We start from the raw sequence: 20,680 nt of genomic DNA, 5'->3' as shown, positions 1-20,680 counted from the left end.
TTAATTGATTTACATTATAAATGCAAGTAATTTACTGCAGACATTTAAAATGCAAAAGTGTGATTAATCTGATTAAAATTTTAATTGATTTAAATGATAAATGCAAGTAATTTACTGCAGTATATTAAAGTGCAAAAGTGTGATTAATCTGATTAAAAATGTAATTGATTTATATTATAAATGCAGTAATGTACTGCAGTTATTGAAAATGCAAAAGTGTGATTAATCTGATTAAAATTTAATTGATTTAAATTATAAATGCAAGTAATTTACTGCAGTTATTTCAAATGCAAAAGTGTGATTAATCTGATTAAAAATTTAATTGATTTAAATTATAAATGCAAGTAATTTACTGCAGTTATTTCAAATGCAAAAGTGTGATTAATCTGATTAAAAATTTAATTGATTTAAATTATAAATGCAAGTAACTTAATGCAGTTATTGAAAATGCAAAAGTGTGATTAATCTGCTTAAAAATGTAATTGATTTAAATTATAAATGCAAGTAATTTACCGCAGTTATTTAAAATGCAAAACTGTGATTAATCTAATTAAAACATTTTTTGATTTAAATTATAAATGCAAGTAATTTACTGCAGTTATTTAAAATGCAAAAGTGTGATTAATCTGATTAAATTTTTTTATTGATTTAAATTATAAATGCAAATAATTTACTGCAGCTATTTAAAATGCAAAAGTGTGATTAATCTGATTGAAAATGTAATTGATTTAAATTATAAATGCAAGTAATTTACTGCAGTTATTTAAAATGCAAAAGTGTGATTAATCTGCTTAACAATTTAATTGATTTAAATTATAAATGCAAATAATTTACTGCAGTTATTTAAAATGCAAAAGTGTGATTAATCTGATTAAAAATTTAATTGATTTAAATTATAAATGCAAGTAATTTACTGCAGTTATTTAAAATGCAAAAGTGTGATTAATCTGCTTAAAAATGTAATTGATTTAAATTATAAATGCAAGTAATTTACTGCACTTATTTAAAATGCAAAACTGTGACTAATCTGATTAAATTTTATATTGATTTAAATTATAAATGCAAGTAATTTACTGCAGTTATTTAACATGCAAAAGTGGGATTAATCTGATTTAAATTTTATATTGATTTAAATTATAAATGCAAGTAATTTACTGCAGTTATTTAAAATGCAAAAGTGTGATTAATCTGATTAAATTTTTTATTGATTTAAATGATAAATGCAAGTAATTTACTGCAGCTATTTAAAATGCAAAAGTGTGATTAATCTGATTAAAAAAGTAATTGATTTAAATTATAAATGCAAGTAATTTACCGCAGTTATTTAAAATGCAAAAGTGTGATTAATCTGATTACAATTTTTTTTAATTTAAATTAGAAATGCATGTAATTTACTGCAGTTATTTAACATGCAAAAATGTGATTAATCTGATTAAAAATGTATTGATTTAAATTATAAATGCAAGTAATTTACTGCAGTTATTTAAAATGCAAAAGTGTGATTAATCTGATTAAAAATGTAATTGATTTAAATTATAAATGCAAGTAATTTACTGCAGTTATTTCAGATGCAAAAGTGTGATTAATCTGCTTAAAAAATTAATTGATTTAAATTATAAATGCAAGTAATTTACTGCACTTATTTAAAATGCAAAACTGTGACTAATCTGATTAAATTTTATATTGATTTAAATTATAAATGCAAGTAATTTACTGCAGTTATTTAAAATGCAAAAGTGTGATTAATCTGATTAAAAATGTAATTGATTTAAATTATAAATGCAAGTAATTTACTGCAGTTATTTAAAATGCAAAACTGTGATTAATCTGATTTTAAATTTTGTTTGATTTAAATTATAAATGCAAGCCATTTACTGCAGTTATTTAACATGCAAAAGTGGGATTAATCTGATTAAAATTTTTATTGATTTAAATTATAAATGCAAGTAATTTACTGCAGTTATTTAAAATGCAAAAGTGTGATTAATCTGCTTAAAAAATTAATTGATTTAAATTATAAATGCAAGTAATTTACTGCAGTTATTTAACATGCAAAAGTGTGATTAATCTGATTAAAAATTTAATTGATTTAAATTATAAATGCAAGTAATTTACTGCAGTTATTTAAAATGCAAAAGTGTGATTAATCTGCTTAAAAATGTAATTGATTTAAATTATAAATGCAAGTAATTTACTGCACTTATTTAAAATGCAAAACTGTGACTAATCTGATTAAATTTTATATTGATTTAAATTATAAATGCAAGTAATTTACTGCAGTTATTTAACATGCAAAAGTGGGATTAATCTGATTTAAATTTTATATTGATTTAAATTATAAATGCAAGTAATTTACTGCAGTTATTTAAAATGCAAAAGTGTGATTAATCTGATTAAATTTTTTATTGATTTAAATGATAAATGCAAGTAATTTACTGCAGCTATTTAAAATGCAAAAGTGTGATTAATCTGATTAAAAATGTATTGATTTAAATTATAAATGCAAGTAATTTACTGCAGTTATTTCAAATGCAAAAGTGTGATTAATCTGCTTAAAAAATTAATTGATTTAAATTATAAATGCAAGTAATTTACCGCAGTTTTTTAAAATGCAAAAGTGTGATTAATCTGATTAAAAATGTAATTGATTTAAATTATAAATGCAAGTAATTTACTGCAGTTATTTAAAATGCAAACGTGTGATTAATCTGATTAAATTTTTTATTGATTTAAATTATAAATGCAAGTAATTTACTGCAGTTATTTAAAATGCAAAAGTGTGATTAATCTGATTAAAAATGTAATTGATTTAAATTATAAATGCAAGTAATTTACCGCAGTTATTTAACATGCAAAAGTGGGATTAATCTGATTAACATTTTTATTGATTTAAATTATAAATGCAAGTAATTTACCGCAGTTTTTTAAAATGCAAAAGTGTGATTAATCTGATTAAAAATGTAATTGATTTAAATTATAAATGCAAGTAATTTACCGCAGTTATTTAAAATGCAAAAGTGTGATTAATCTGATTAAAATTTTTATTGATTTAAATTATAAATGCAAGTAATTTACCGCAGTTATTTCAAATGCAAAAGTGTGATTAATCTGATTAAAAATTTATTTGATTTAAATTATAAATGCAAGTAATTTACTGCAGTTATTGAAAATGCAAAAGTGTGATTAATCTGCTTAAAAATTTAATTGATTTAAATTATAAATGCAAGTAATTTACCGCAGTTATTTAAAATGCAAAACTGTGATTAATCTAATTAAAACATTTTTTGATTTAAATTATAAATGCAAGTAATTTACTGCAGTTATTTAAAATGCAAAAGTGTGATTAATCTGATTAAAAATGTAATTGATTTAAATTATAAATGCAAGTAATTTACTGCAGTTATTTAAAATGCAAAAGTGTAATTAATCTGCTTAAAAATTTAATTGATTTAAATTATAAATACAAGTAATTTACTGCAGTTATTTAAAATGCAAAACTGTGATTAATCTGATAAATTTTTTTATTGATTTAAATTATAAATGCAAGTAATTTACTGCAGTTATTTAATATGAAAAAGTGTGATTAATCTGATTAAAAATTTAATTGATTTAAATTATAAATGCAAGTAGTTTACTGCAGTTATTTAAAATGCAAAAGTGTGATTAATCTTCTTAAAAATTTAATTGATTTAAATTATAAATGCAAGTAATTTACTGCAGTTATTTAACATGCAAAAGTGGGATTAATCTGATTAAATTTTTTATTGATTTAAATTATAAATGCAAGTAATTTACCGCAGTCATTTAAAATGCAAAAGTGTGATTAATCTGATTAAAAATGTAATTGATTTAAATTATAAATGCAAGTAATTTATTGCAGTTATTTAAAATGCAAAAGTGTGATTAATCTGATTACATTTTTTATTGATTTAAATTATAAATGTAAGTAATTTACTGCAGTTATTTAAAATGCAAAAGTGTGATTAATCTGATTAAAAATGTAATTGATTTAAATTATAAATGCAAGTAATTTACTGCAGTTATTTAAAATGCAAAAGTGTGATTAATCTGATTAAAAATTAATTGATTTAAATTATAAATGCAATTAATTTACTGCAGTTATTTAAAATGCAAAAGTGTGATTAATCTGATTAAAATTTTAATTGATTTAAATGATAAATGCAAGTAATTTACTGCAGTTATTTAAAATGCAAAAGTGTGATTAATCTGCTTAAAAATTTAATTGATTTAAATTATAAATGCAAGTAATTTACTGCAGTTATTTAACATGCAAAAGTGGGATTAATCTGATTAACATTTTTATTGATTTAAATTATAAATGCAAGTAATTTATCGCAGTTTTTTAAAATGCAAAAGTGTGATTAATCTGATTAAATTTTTTATTGATTTAAATTATAAATGCAAGTAATTTACCGCAGTTATCTAAAATGCAAAACTGTGATTAATCTGATTTTAAAAAATTCTGATTTAAATTATAAATGCAAGTAATTTACTGCAGTTATTTAAAATGCAAAAGTGTGATTAATCTGCTTAAAATTTTAATTGATTTAAATGATAAATGCAAGTAATTTACTGCAGTTATTTAAAATGCAAAAGTCTGATTAATCTGATTAGAAATTTAATTGATTTAAATTATAAATGCAAGTAATTTACTGCAGTTATCTAAAATGCAAAAGTGTGATTAATCTGATTAAAAATTTAATTGATTAAAATTATAAATGCAAAAATTTACCGTAGTTATTCAAAATGCAAAAGTGTGATTAATCTGCTTAAAAATTTAATTGATTTAAATTATAAATGCAAGTAATTTACTGCAGTTATTAAAATGCAAAACTGTGATTAATCTGATTAAAATGTTTTATTGATTTAAATTATAAATGCAAGTAATTTACCGCAGTTTTTTAAAATGCAAAAGTGTGATTAATCTGATTAAAATTTTTTATTGATTTAAATTATAAATTCAAAAATTTACCGCAGTTATTTAAAATGCAAAAGTGTGATTAATCTGCTTAAAAAATTAATTGATTTAAATTATAAATGCAAGTAATTTACTGCAGTTATTCAAAATGCAAAAGTGTGATTAATCTGCTTAAAAATGTAATTGATTTAAATGATAAATGCAAGTAATTTACTGCAGTTATTTAAAATGCAAAAGTGTGATTAGTCTGATTAAAAATTGAATTATTTCACAGCACTAGACACAACGAAAGGTTTATTTTATTCAAGTATGATATTATGATCATAAAATTGCATTTGTGTCAAAATATTGGGGTCTTTAAATTGATTTGAATAATAAATGCAAGTAATTTACTGTGATTAATCAAAAGGTAATTAATGAATGTGATAAAACATGATTTGACAGCCAATGTTTGTGTATTTACCACTTTTGAACGCATGATGGCGCCACAGTGCCACACAGCCAGTAGTCTATCGTCATGTGCAACCAAACAGTGGAGAGACAGTAATTGCTAAATAATTTCCTAGATAGATATTGTCCAAACATGACTTTTGATAGTTTCAAAACATCTTGGACATTTAGGACAACTATTAGTATGATCTATTATATACTATATAATCTATTAGTACCATGTACTGTAATAAGGTCACCAAAATATTAGAACCATCTTTCAGTGTTAAACACTACAAACAGTATTTATTAAGAAATTCTAGTTGGCAAAAAGGAACTAAAATAAATAGAAAAATAATAATATTTTTCATTTAATAAATACATCTCTGTAGGTGGCCTCATATAACACATTTGGAAAATGGGAGGACTTTTTTTGACTGCTCGTTGCCGTGGGATACAATATTAAAATGTATCGACAAAACTACTATTGATGTGCAAAATCGTTATTTTCAAATTAATATCATTTATAACGTCTTACCCAAGGGACAAAATGTTGGAACCATGGAATATGACAGAGTCAGTCAGGAGTCTGAATCCACCCTGTTTTTGTTTTGATGTTGTCATATTGTGTCTTTCTTTTGGGTGGAAGTTGAACAAATGTGTTGAAGGATTGGTTTGTTTATGGTTTCTGTTACTTTAGGAGAGGTCATTTGAATTATAGTACTCGGTAAAAGGTTTATTTTTAAGGCCAAACACTTTGGCCTTAAAAATGTACAATTCTCTTAGTAATACTTTCTTTTAAAACATTTATTCGGCATTTTTTAACTTTAGAAAGTTATATGGTTGAAACTGATAATGAAAAAAAACAACATACAAATAGATGGGAAGTCCTCAAATGCTTATTTTGAAAATGTAATTTTGTTTATAGATGATATGCAATCTGTTGTTGTGTTACCCTAGTTTGAGTGTACTGGACCTGGTTTTAAGAACCATTGACAACCTGGTCTGGTGAAGATAATGTCCTTTATTTAAAAACTAAAATAAAAACCAAAAACATTTTCTTGAACAAAAAAGAAACTAAAATAAAATACACTTGTAATTAATGAAAATGATGAGGGTGTGTTCTAACTATCGTGGGATCACACTCCTCAGCCTTCCTGGTAAGGTCTATTCAGGTGTACTGGAGAGGAGGCTACGCCGGATAGTCGAACCTCGGATTCAGGAGGAACAGTGTGGTTTTCGTCCTGGTCGTGGAACTGTGGACCAGCTCTATACTCTCGGCAGGGTCCTTGAGGGTGCATGGGAGTTTGCCCAACCAGTCTACATGTGTTTTGTGGACTTGGAGAAGGCATTCGACCGTGTCCCTCGGGAAGTCCTGTGGGGAGTGCTCAGAGAGTATGGGGTATCGGACTGTCTGATTGTGGCGGTCCGCTCCCTGTATGATCAGTGCCAGAGCTTGGTTCGCATTGCCGGCAGTAAGTCGGACACGTTTCCGGTGAGGGTTGGACTCCGCCAAGGCTGCCCTTTGTCACCGATTCTGTTCATAACTTTTATGGACAGAATTTCTAGGCGCAGTCAAGGCGTTGAGGGGATCCGGTTTGGTGGCTGCAGGATTAGGTCTCTGCTTTTTGCAGATGATTTGGTCCTGATGGCTTCATCTGGCCAGGATCTTCAGCTCTCACTGGATCGGTTCGCAGCCGAGTGTGAAGCGACTGGGATGAGAATCAGCACCTCCAAGTCCGAGTCCATGGTTCTCGCCCGGAAAAGGGTGGAGTGCCATCTCCGGGTTGGGGAGGAGATCTTGCCCCAAGTGGAGGAGTTCAAGTACCTCGGAGTCTTGTTCACGAGTGAGGGAAGAGTGGATCGTGAGATCGACAGGCGGATCGGTGCGGCGTCTTCAGTAATGCGGACGCTGTATCGATCCGTTGTGGTGAAGAAGGAGCTGAGCCGGAAGGCAAAGCTCTCAATTTACCGGTCGATCTACGTTCCCATCCTCACCTATGGTCATGAGCTTTGGGTTATGACCGAAAGGACAAGATCACGGGTACAAGCGGCCGAAATGAGTTTCCTCCGCCGGGTGGCGGGGCTCTCCCTTAGAGATAGGGTGAGAAGCTCTGTCATCCGGGGGGAGCTCAAAGTAAAGCCGCTGCTCCTCCACATCGAGAGGAGCCAGATGAGGTGGTTCGGGCATCTGGTCAGGATGCCACCCGAGCGCCTCCCTAAGGAGGTGTTTAGGGCATGTCCGACCGGTAGGAGGCCACGGGGAAGACCCAGGACACGTTGGGAAGACTATGTCTCCCGGCTGGCCTGGGAACGCCTCGGGATCCCCCGGGAGGAGCTGGACGAAGTGGCTGGGGAGAGGGAAGTCTGGGCTTCCCTGCTTAGGCTGCTGCCCCCGCGACCCGACCTCGGATAAGCGGAAGAAGATGGATGGATGGATGGAGTAAAATTAAGGTCGGAGGGAGGGTTTTTGGTTTGGTGCTCTAACTGGAAGTATATCTTGTGTTTTTTATGTTGATTTAATAATAAAAAACTAAACAAAACAGTATTTAATATCCTTTAATTCACAACTCTCTCCAAACGTTATTAAAGTTTTGATTGACTGTTGCAGAGAGTGTCGGGGTGCCTAATTAGTAGTTCCTATCATGAGTAATGTACAGTTTGTTTGTGCTGGCATCAATCAATGAATGATCTGTTGTAGGTCAGTGGGAATCGAACACGTCAGCTCCAGATTGACCTTTACATATTGATCTTTTTTTTTTTTTTTTTTTTTGCACGTCATTATTTTTTTTAACGATTGACATGTTGAAATACAAAACATTGCACTCGTGTTGTCCCGATACCAATATATTGGTACCGGTACCAAAAATGTATTTCGATACTTTTCTAAATAAAGGGCACCACAAAAAATGTAATTGTTGGCTTTAATTTAACAAAAAAAATGTTAGTGTACATGAAACATATGTTTATTATTGTAATTTAGTCCTTAAATAAAATAGTGAACATACTAGAAAACTTGTCTTTTAGTAGTAAGTAAACAAACAAAGACTCCTAATTAGCCTATGCAGTAACATATTGTGTCATTTATACACCTATTATTTTCTACACATTATGAGGGACAAACTGTAAAAATTGATTATTAGTCTACCGTATTTTCCGCACCATAAGGCGCCCTGGGTTAAAAGCCGCGCCTTCAATGAACGGCATATTTCAAAACTTTGTCCACCTATAAGCCGCCCCGTGTTATAAGCCGCATCTAACTGCGCTAAAGGAATGTCAAAAAAACAGTCAAATAGGTCAGTCAAACTTTAATAATATATTAAAACCAGCGTGATGTGGGCGCGCATGGAGTCGTATATCAACATGGACGGAGCTGCGTGAAAAAAGCCACCCGGCCTCTTCGCGTAAACTTAAACTTACCTTAACCACTCGCTCATCTTTTCTTCATCCATCCCTTCGAGTTAGCTTTTATGATGACGCCGGCTGGAAAGGTCTCTTTTGGCAAGGTCTTCCTTTTGAATATCACCATGGGTGGAAGTTTCTGGCCATTAGCATGGCAAGCTAGAACCACAGTGAAGGATGACTTCTCATTCCCTGTGGTGCGAATATTCACCGTACGTGCTCCCGTTGTATCCACAGTGCGGTTCACAGGAATATCAGTTGCTGTGAAATAGTAATCCGTGTGCGGATGGAGAGATTGCGTCTTTTCATGAACCGGATCCCTGACGCTTAGTAGGAGCCATTTTGTGGTCTTTACAGATGTAAACACACAAAGGAAATGAAACGTACCGGTACGGTAATATCCGCGCGCTTTTTCTTCTTCTGCGCGGGTTGGGTGGTTGCTTACAGTAGAAGAAGAAGCGCTTCCTGTTCTACCGGGAAAAAAGATGGCGGCTGTTTACCGTAGTTGCGAGATCGAAACTTTATGAAAATGAATCGTAATATTAATCCATATATAAAGCGCACCGGGTTAAAAGCCGCACTGTCAGCTTTTGAGTAAATTTGTGGTTTTTAGGTGCGGCTAATAGTGCGGAAAATACGGTACTTGTTTATTTGCTGTTAATATCTGCTTATTTTCTGTTTTAACATGTTTTATCTACACTTCTGTTCAAATGTAATAATCACTTATTCTTCTCTTCTTTGATACTTGACATTAGTTTTGGATGATACCACACATTTAGGTATGGATGTGATACCAAGTAGTTTCAGGATCATACATTGTGTCCAGGGACGTATTTACTGACTTTATAAACATAATATAAATCAAAAATATTGATGTAGTCTTAGTAGATACGCTCTTGTACTTGATATCATTACAGTGGATGTCAGGTGTAGATCCACCCATGGCATTTGTTTACATTCAGGCACGCTAGCTTTTGTTAGCAGTGAGCTAGAATCATTAGATGCCAAGAAGATTCACACCCCATCGTAGTACTGATATTTTTGTCACCACCCCAACGCAGAGCAGAAAAATAAATAAGAATAACAACAAAAAGAGCACTTAAAAAAGGAGCGAGGAAAACAAAAACAAGTAAGTATGCACACTGAAGGTGTGAGCAACAGACATCTGAACCACAGGGAGCGAGAAGCGTGAGTGGAGCCAAAGCAGAGGAGATGTCCACGACTGGAAGGATGAACCATCAGGAAACTACTGCCGCCGAGTGAAGGGACTGGAGAGCTTAAGAAGTCAGTAGGAAGTGAGTATCAGGTGGTTACGCCCTGTGACCCACAAACCAGGCACTGCAACAAAAATAAGTCATTTTATTTTTGAGTAAATTAAGCTTGTTTATGCTTGAAAAGGCTTTAATTCAGTCTAAAATATGTAGAAAAAGCTTTAAAGTATATATATATATTACACAAATCTGCAATAGAGTAAACTTTGTTGCAAAAAAACTAATGTAAATGTTGTAATCATGTTTTGCCTATCGATTACCATATAAATAAATGGAAATAACTCAAATATGCGATATAGGTTATTTTTCATTGAAATATAGTGAATAATGCTGTATAATAGACTGTATTTATATTATTCACATGTGAATAGTGCTGTATAATAGACTGTATTTATATTATTTACATGTGAATAATGCTGTATAATAGACTGTATTTATATTATTCACATGTGAATAATGCTGTATAATAGACTGTATTTATACTATTCACATGTGAATAATGCTGTATAATAGACTGTATTTATTTTATTTACATGTGAATAATGCTGTATAATAGAATGTATTTATATTACTCACATGTGAATAATGCTGTATAATAGACTGTATTTATATTATTCACATGTGAATAATGCTGTATAATAGACTGTATTTATATTATTCACATGTGAATAATGCTGCATAATAGACTATATTTATATTATTCACATGTGAATAATGCTGTATAATAGACTGTATTTATATTATTCACATGTGAGTAATGCTGTATAATAGACTGTATTTATATTATTCACATGTGAATAATGCTGCATAATAGACTGTATTTATTTTATTTACATGTGAATAATGCTGTATAATAGACTGTATTTATATTATTTACATGTGAATAATACTGTATAATAGACTGTATTTATATTATTCACATGTGAATAATGCTGTATAATAGACTGCATTTAAATTATTCACATGTGAATAATGCTGTATAATAGACTATTTATATTATTTACATGTGAATAATGCTGTATAATAGAATGTATTTATATTATTCACATGTGAATAATGCTGTATAATAGACTGTATTTATATTATTCACATGTGAATAATTCTGCATAATAGACTGTATTTATATTATTCACATGTGAATAATGCTGTATAATAGACTGTATTTGTTATTCACTTGTGAATAATGCTGTATAATAGACTGTATTTATATTATTCACATGTGAATAATGCTGTATAATAGACTGTATTTATATTATTCATATGTGAATAATGCTGTATAACAGACTGTATTTATATTATTCACATGTGAATAATACTGTATAATAGACTATTTATATTATTCACATGTGAATAATGCTGCATAATAGACTGTATTTATATTATTCACATGTGAATAATGCTGTATAATAGACTGTATTTATTTTATTTACATGTGAATAATGCTGTATAATAGAATGTATTTATATTACTCACATGTGAATAATGCTGTATAATAGACTGTATTTATATTATTCACATGTGAATAATGCTGTATAATAGACTGTATTTATATTATTCACATGTGAATAATGCTGCATAATAGACTGTATTTATATTATTCACATGTGAATAATGCTGTATAATAGACTGTATTTATATTATTCATATGTGAATAATGCTGTATAACAGACTGTATTTATATTATTCACATGTGAATAATACTGTATAATAGACTATTTATATTATTCACATGTGAATAATGCTGCATAATAGACTGTATTTATATTATTCACATGTGAATAATGCTGTATAATAGACTGTATTTATATTATTCACATGTGAATAATGCTGTATAATAGACTGTATTTACATTATTCACATGTGAATAATGCTGTATAATAGACTGTATTTATGTTATTCACATGTGAATAATTCTGCATAATAGACTGTATTTATATTATTCACATGTGAATAATTCTGCATAATAGACTGTATTTATATTATTCACATGTGAATAATGCTGTATAATAGACTGTATTTATGTTATTCACATGTGAATAATGCTGTATAATGGACTGTATTGATATTATTCACATGTGAATAATTCTGCATAATAGACTGTATTTATATTATTCACATGTGAATAATGCTGTATAACAGACTGTATTTATATTATTCACATGTGAATAATGCTGTATAATAGACTGTATTTAAATTATTCGCATGTGAATAATGCTGTATAATAGACTGTATTTATATTATTTACATGTGAATTATGCTGTATGAAAGACTGTATTTATATTATTCACATGTGAATAATGCTGTATAATAGACTATTTATATTATTCACATTTGAATAATGCTGTATAATGGACTGTATTGATATTATTCACATGTGAATAATTCTGCATAATAGACTGTATTTATATTATTCACATGTGAATAATGCTGTATAAAAGACTGTATTTATATTATTCACATGTGAATAATGCTGTATAATAGACTGTATTTATATTATTCACATGTGAATAATTCTGCAAAATAGACTGTATTTATATTATTCACATGTGAATAATGCTGTATAATAGACTGTATTTATATTATTCACATGTGAATAATGCTGCATAATAGACTGTATTTATATTATTCACATGTGAATAATACTGTACAATAGACTGTATTTATATTATTTACATGTGAATTATGCTGTATAATAGACTGTATTTATATTATTCACATGTGAATAATGCTGTATAATAGACTGTATGTATATTATTTACATGTGAATAATGCTGTATAATAGACTGTATTTATATTATTCACATGTGAATAATGCTGTATAATAGACTGTATTTATATTATTCACATGTGAATAATGCTGTATAATTGACTGTATTTATAGTATTCACATGTGAATAATGCTGTATAATAGACTGTATTTATATTATTCACATGTGAATAATACTGTATAATAGACTGTATTTATTTTATTTACATGTGAATAATGCTGTATAATAGACTGTATTTATATTACTCACATGTGAATAATGCTGTATAATAGACTGTATTTATATTATTCACATGTGAATAATTCTGCATAATAGACTGTATTTATATTATTCACATGTGAATAATACTGTATAATAGAATGTATTTATATTATTCACATGTGAATAATGCTGTATAATAGACTGTATTTATATTATTCACATGTGAATAATGCTGTATAACAGACTGTATTTATATTATTCACATGTGAATAATGCTGTATAATAGACTGTATTTATGTTATTCACATGTGAGTAATGCTGTATAATAGACTGTATTTATGTTATTCACATGTGAATAATGCTGTATAATAGACTGTATTTATATTATTCACATGTGAATAATTCTGCATTATAGACTGTATTTATATTATTCACATGTGAATAATGCTGTATAATAGACTGTATTTATATTATTCACATGTGAATAATTCTGCATAATAGACTGTATTTATATTATTCACATGTGAATAATGCTGTATAATAGACTGTATTTATGTTATTCACATGTGAATAATGCTGTATAATAGACTATTTATGTTATTCACATGTGAATAATGCTGTATAAAAGACTGTATTGATATTATTCACATGTGAATAATTCTGCATAATAGACTGGATTTAAATTATTCACATGTGAATAATGTTGTACAATAGACTGTATTTATATTATTTACATGTGAATTATGCTGTATAAAAGACTGTATTTATATTATTCACATGTGAATAATTCTGCATAATAGACTGTATTTATATTATTCACATGTGAATAATACTGTATAATAGAATGTATTTATATTATTCACATGTGAATAATCATGTATAATAGACTATTTATATTATTCACATGTGAATAATGCTGCATAATAGACTGTATTTATATTATTCATATGTGAATAATGCTGTATAATAGACTGTATTTACATTATTCACATGTGAATAATGTTGCATAATAGACTGTATTTATATTATTCACATGTGAATAATACTGTATAATAGAATGTATTTATATTATTCACATGTGAATAATCATGTATAATAGATTATTTATATTATTCACATGTGAATAATGCTGTATAATAGACTGTATTTATATTATTCACATGTGAATAATGCTGTATAATAGACTGTATTTATATTATTCACATGTAAAAAATACCTAAGTGTTTATTGTTTATTGTGAGCGAACTGTGGTGCCCCCAGGGATCAATAAAGTACTTTCTATTCTATTTTCATTGAAATATAGTCCACTTTTTTCCATTTTGTGACCAAAATTGGGTTTGGTTTTTATGAAAGTAAACAAAGTGACTCTTCCCATGTCATCGAGTTTTTCCTCAAGCGGTAGACAATGGATGGACGTTACAAAAATGTTTGAAGTAAAGCTAAATACAACACCGGAAGTACAACGCTTGGCGCACCGAAATAAGGCCTCACTGCTGCTCCACCGGAAGCACGCGTGGGACTTTACTTTGAAAAGCACAAGGAGGCAAGGCAAATAAAACCAAACAAGTTTTGCCTCCGGTGAGTTAGACAAAGTCCAACAGGACGAGTTGAGAAGTGAAGCGCACTCGGGGTTTATTTTTGTTTTGCTTTTTGCGAGTGTACCGACTTCCAGCTCTCCTACCGGGACGCTCGCCCACCGCATGCCGGCCAAGCTGCACTGACCGGCGGCTCGCTCACTTGCTCGCGTCTCGCTGTCAACAGTTTTCTCTTAAAAACATGGATTTCTGGCACCGATGGACGGACTAATATAAGACAAAAACCCCGCTTCTGGCACTTTGTACCGGACTTGGAAATAAGACTTTTTTTTTTTTTTTTGGACGAAGAGAGGGGACATGCAGAAGTTTAATGCCCGCGGGAGCAGCGCTCTGCCCCGGATCACTGACAGCGAGGGGGCCGCGGAGGGCAAGGAGAACGGGGCTGGGAAACACTTCCTCGGCCAGGCTGGGGACGAGGAGGAGGAGGAGGAGAGCTCCATCTGCACCAAGAGGAAGATGCTCGTCGGCTTGGATGTAATATGCTTGTGTGTCGGTAAGGCTGCCATTGATACTTCCTTGCCCACTTGGCGGGAAATATACACTCAATCACACACTAGAGGGAAGAGTTTTAGTCTAAACTAGTGAAAAGAAAAGAAAAGTGTGGGAGTCATGATGGAGGGGCTGATGCACACTTGTTCCCCTGGTGACCCTTGCCCACATTTCCCAAGAAAAGAACGCGGTAATGGTGATGAAAACATTGTGTTGCTCAGGCACTTCATTTAACATTGTGTTGCTCAGGCACATCATATAAAATTGTGTTGCTCAGGCCCGTCATTTAACATTGTGTTGCTCAGGCACATCATATAAAATTGTGTTGCTCAGGCACATCATTTAACATTGTGTTGCTCAGGCACATCATTTATGTTGTTCAGGCACATCATTTATGTTGCTCAGAAACATAATTTAACATTGTGTTGCTCAGGCACATCATATAACATTGTGTTGCTCAGGCACATCATTTAACATTGTGTTGCTCAGGCACATCATTTATGTTGCTCAGGCACATCATTTATGTTGCTCAGGAACATAATTTAACATTGTGTTGCTCAGGCACGTCATTTATGTTGCTCAGGCCCGTCATTTAACATTGTGTTGCTCAGGCACATCATTTAACAATGTGTTGCTCAGGCCCGTCATTTAACATTGTGTTGCTCAGGCCCGTCATTTAACATTGTGTTGCTCAGGCACATCATTTAACATTGTGTTGCTCAGGCACATCATATAAAATTGTGTTGCTCAGGCACATCATTTAACATTGTGTTGCTCAGGCACATCATTTATGTTGCTCAGGCACATCATTTATGTTGCTCAGAAACATAATTTAACATTGTGTTGCTCAGGCACATCATATAACATTGTGTTGCTCAGGCACATCATTTAACATTGTGTTGCTCAGGCACGTCATTTATGTTGCTCAGGCACATCATTTAACGTTGTGTTGCTCAGGCACATCATTTAACATTGTGTTGCTCAGGCACATCATATAACATTGTGTTGCTCAGGCACATTATTTAACATTGTGTTGCTCAGGCACATCATTTAACATTATGTTGCTCAGGCACATCACTTAACATTGTGTTGCTCAGGCACATCATTTATGTTGCTCAGGCACATTTAACATTATGTTGCTCAGGCACATCATTTAACATTGTGTTGTTCAGGCACATCATTTAACATTGTGTTGCTCGGGCACATCATTTAACATTGTGTTGCTCAGGCACATCATTTATGTTGCTCAGGCACATCATTTAACATTGTGTTGCTCAGGCATGTCATTTATGTTGCTCAGGCACATCATTTAACGTTGTGTTGCTCAGGCACATCATTTAACATTGTGTTGCTCAGGCACATCATTTAACATTGTGTTGCTCAAGCACTTCATTTAACATTGTGTTGCTCAGGCACACCATTTAACATTGTGTTGTTCAGGCACATCATTTATGTTGCTCAGGCACATTTAACATTATGTTGCCCAGGCACATCATTTAACATTGTGTTGCTCAGGCACATCATTTAACATTGTGTTGCTCAGGCACATCTTTTAACATTGTGTTGCTCAGGCACATCATTAAACATTGTGTTTCTCAAGCACATCATTTAACATTGTGTTGCTCAGGCACATCATTTAACATTGTGTTGCTCAGGCCCGTCATTTAACATTGTGTTGCTCAGGCACATCATTTAACATTGTGTTGCTCAGGCCCGTCATTTAACATTGTGTTGCTCAGGCACATCATTTAACATTGTGTTGCTCAGGCACATCATATAAAATTGTGTTGCTCAGGCACATCATTTAACATTGTGTTGCTCAGGCACATCATTTATGTTGCTCAGGCACATCATTTATGTTGCTCAGAAACATAATTTAACATTGTGTTGCTCAGGCACATCATATAACATTGTGTTGCTCAGGCACATCATTTAACATTGTGTTGCTCAGGCACATCATATAAAATTGTGTTGCTCAGGCACATCATTTAACATTGTGTTGCTCAGGCACATCATTTATGTTGCTCAGGCACATCATTTATGTTGCTCAGAAACATAATTTAACATTGTGTTGCTCAGGCACATCATATAACATTGTGTTGCTCAGGCACATCATTTAACATTGTGTTGCTCAGGCACATCATTTATGTTGCTCAGGCACATCATTTATGTTGCTCAGGAACATAATTTAACATTGTGTTGCTCAGGCACGTCATTTATGTTACTCAGGCACATTTAACATTATGTTGCTCAGGCACATCATTTAACATTGTGTTGCTCAGGCACATCATTTAACATTGTGTTGCTCAGGCACATCATTTATGTTGCTCAGGCACATTATTTAACATTGTGTTGCTCAGGCAGATCATTTAACAGTGTGTTGCTCAGGCACATCATTTAACATTGTGTTGCTCAGGCACATCATTTAACATTGTGTTGCTCAGGCACATCATTTATGTTGCTCAGGCACATCATTTAACATTGTGTTGCTCAGGCATATCATTTAACATTGTGTTGCTCAGGCACATCATTTAACATTGTGTTGCTCAGCCACATCATTCATGTTGCTCAGGCACATAATTTAACATTGTGTTGCTCAGGCACGTCATTTATGTTGCTCAGGCACATCATTTATGTTGCTCAGGCACATCATTTAACATTGTGTTGCTCAGGCACGTCATTTATGTTGCTCAGGCACATCATTTAACATTGTGTTGCTCAGGCACGTCATTTATGTTGCTCAGGTACATCATTTAACGTTGTGTTGCTCAGGCACATCATTTATGTTGCTCAGGCACATCATTTAACATTGTGTTGCTCAGGCACGTCATTTATGTTGCTCAGGCACATCATTTAACATTGTGTTGCTCAGGCACGTCATTTATGTTGCTCAGGCACATCATTTAACGTTGTGTTGCTCAGGCACATCATTTAACATTGTGTTGCTCAGGCACATCATTTAACATTGTGTTGCTCAGGCACACCATTTAACATTGTGTTGCTCAGGCACATCTTTAACATTGTGTTGCTCAGGCACATCATTTAACATTGTGTTGCTCAGGCACATCATTTAACATTGTGTTGCTCAGGCGCATCATTTAACATTGTGTTGCTCAGGCATATCATTTAACATTGTGTTGCTCAGGCACAATATTTAACATTGTGTTGCTCAGGCACATCATTTAACATTGTGTTGCTCAGGCACATCATTTATAGTCCTTGGCTAGCAGGCTGCACAATTGTATCAACAACCAAAAGAAACCAAAACCAGGACTCAGGGGTGTAATAAGCTCACGAAACCTCTCGATAAACTCTCATTTTGCAATGTTCAAGTCCAACAGCTGATTGGCACAACCTGCTACCACTTAATCAAAGGTACAATGTCATACTCGGCTGTAGTTCCTGGCTACTAATTCTTCGGCGCATTTATTTCTGTTTCACGTCCGACTTCCCGCAACAAATGTGTTCCTACTCCCTCAATCAAACACGAGTGTGTACTAATCATGGCAGATTTGGTAACAGACAACAAAGACGACTATTTTTGGACAAATGAGGATCGACAACCTTCTCTTTTTGAACCTGAATATGCAGAGGATGACCTCCTGCTTATGGAAGCGAGCACGAAGAAGAGAGAATGAGTTATTATGGTAATGTAATTAGTTACTATGGTCATCTAATTAGTTACTATGGTAATCACAGCTGTGTTTGTTGCATTTTTGTTGATTGTAAAATATGTGGATGGAGAGGGGGTGTGACCGTCATATGTTGTCAATATTCAGTGTTTTATCCTTCATAGTAACATTCTTTATTTTCATGTACATTCTGGGTGTCTCATTCTGTAAAAAAAAACCTGTAAAATTCCATTCCGTTTTTTAAGGCGGTCTGTCATAACGTTTTTAGCTTTTTTGTGAGGTTTTGTATTAGTGTTCCTAAAAATCAGACACTTTTTTTCTAAATAATTTCCCAGGCTGGTCTTATCACTTATCAAAGGTACAATGTAATATTTGGCTGTAGTTCCTGGCTAGGTTTAAGTGTAAATGAGTTGGTTTAGTTCACCTCAAGACCCTAAATACTGCACAGATGTGGCATGAAAAAGTCTAAACAGCTCAGATTTTCCAGTTTGCGTTACTTATAGTTTTTATTTGATGGTCAGTTGGTTTGTAGAAAATGACAAAAATGATGGCTTCTCATTGTCATCCCATTGGGTTGAGTTTTTCCTTGCCCTGATGTGGGATCTGAGCCCAGGATGTCTTTGTGGCTTGTGCAGCCAGTAAACTTTGATTGATTGATTGATGGATTCTTTGATGCTTACCATTGGAACAAGGACGACTCTGAATCGATGGACAAACGTCTAACTGTGAATATTTAACGTATGTTAAATATTGTAAACCAGCTTCAGCATGCAGATCTAGTGCGAGAGGAGAAGTGCATTATATTTATATAGCGCTTTTCTCTAGTGACTCAAAGCGCTTTTACATAGTGAAAGCCAATATCTAAGTTACATTTAAAGCAGTGTGGGTGGCGCTGGGAGCAGGTGGGGTCAAGTGTCTTGCCCAAGGACACAACGGCAGTGACTATGATGGCGGAAGCAGGAATCGAACCCGGAACCCTCAAGTTGTCGGCACGGCCACTCATACTAATACATACATAAACACTTAGCTATTTTTTACATGTGAATAATATAAATACAGTCTATTATACAACATTATTCACATGTGAATAATATAAAAAGAGTCTATTATACAGCATTATTCACATGTGAATAATGTAAATGCAGTCTATTATACAGCATTATTCACATATGAATAATATAAATACAGTCTATTATACATCATGATTCACATGTGAATAATATAAATACAGTCTATTATACAGCATTATTCACATGTGAATAATATAAATAGAGTCTACTATACAACATTATTCACATGTGAATAATATAAATAGTCTATTATACAGCATTATTCACATGTGAATAATATAACTAGTCTATTATACAGCATTATTCACATGTGAATAATCTAAATACAGTCTATTATACAGCATTATTCACATGTGAATAATCTAAATACAGTCTATTATACAGCATTATTCACATGTGAATAATATAAATACAGTCTATTATACAGAATTTTTCACATGTGAATAATGTAAATGCAGTCAATTATACAGCATTATTCACATGTGAATAATATAAATACAGTCTATTATACATCATTATTCACATGTGAATAATATAAATACAGTCTATTATACAGCATTATTCACATGTGAATAATATAAATACAGTCTATTATAAAACATTATTCACATGTGAATAATATAAATACAGTCTATTATACAGCTTTATTCATATGTGAATAATGCTGTTTAGTAGACTCTATTTAAATTATTCACATGTGAATAACCTAAACACAGTCTATTATACAGCATTATTCACATGTGAATAATGTAAATACAGTCTATTATACAGCATTATTCACATGTGAATAACCTAAATACAGTCTATTATACAGCATTATTCACATGTGAATAATATAAATACCGTCAATTATACAGCATTATTCACATGTGAATAATATAAAT

General features: G+C 31.8%; 1 protein-coding gene across 1 annotated transcript in view; it reads left to right on the top strand.

Annotated features, from left to right (window-relative positions):
- Positions 1 to 14,604: 14,604 nt before the first annotated feature.
- ppap2d (phosphatidic acid phosphatase type 2D) overlaps positions 14,605 to 20,680 on the top strand; it is a 104,489-nt gene continuing 98,413 nt past the window's right edge. The window contains exon 1 of the mRNA XM_061982110.1: positions 14,605 to 15,098. Coding sequence (XP_061838094.1) covers positions 14,903 to 15,098 — 196 coding nt within the window. The 5' untranslated portion in view covers positions 14,605 to 14,902. The remainder of the gene's footprint in view (positions 15,099 to 20,680) is intronic.

Source organism: Nerophis lumbriciformis, linkage group LG24, assembly GCF_033978685.3.
Source record: "Nerophis lumbriciformis linkage group LG24, RoL_Nlum_v2.1, whole genome shotgun sequence".
NCBI classification, from domain to species: Eukaryota; Metazoa; Chordata; class Actinopteri; order Syngnathiformes; family Syngnathidae; genus Nerophis; species Nerophis lumbriciformis.
Note: the sequence above shows the minus strand (reverse complement) of the source record. Positions and strands in the feature narration are given on the sequence as shown.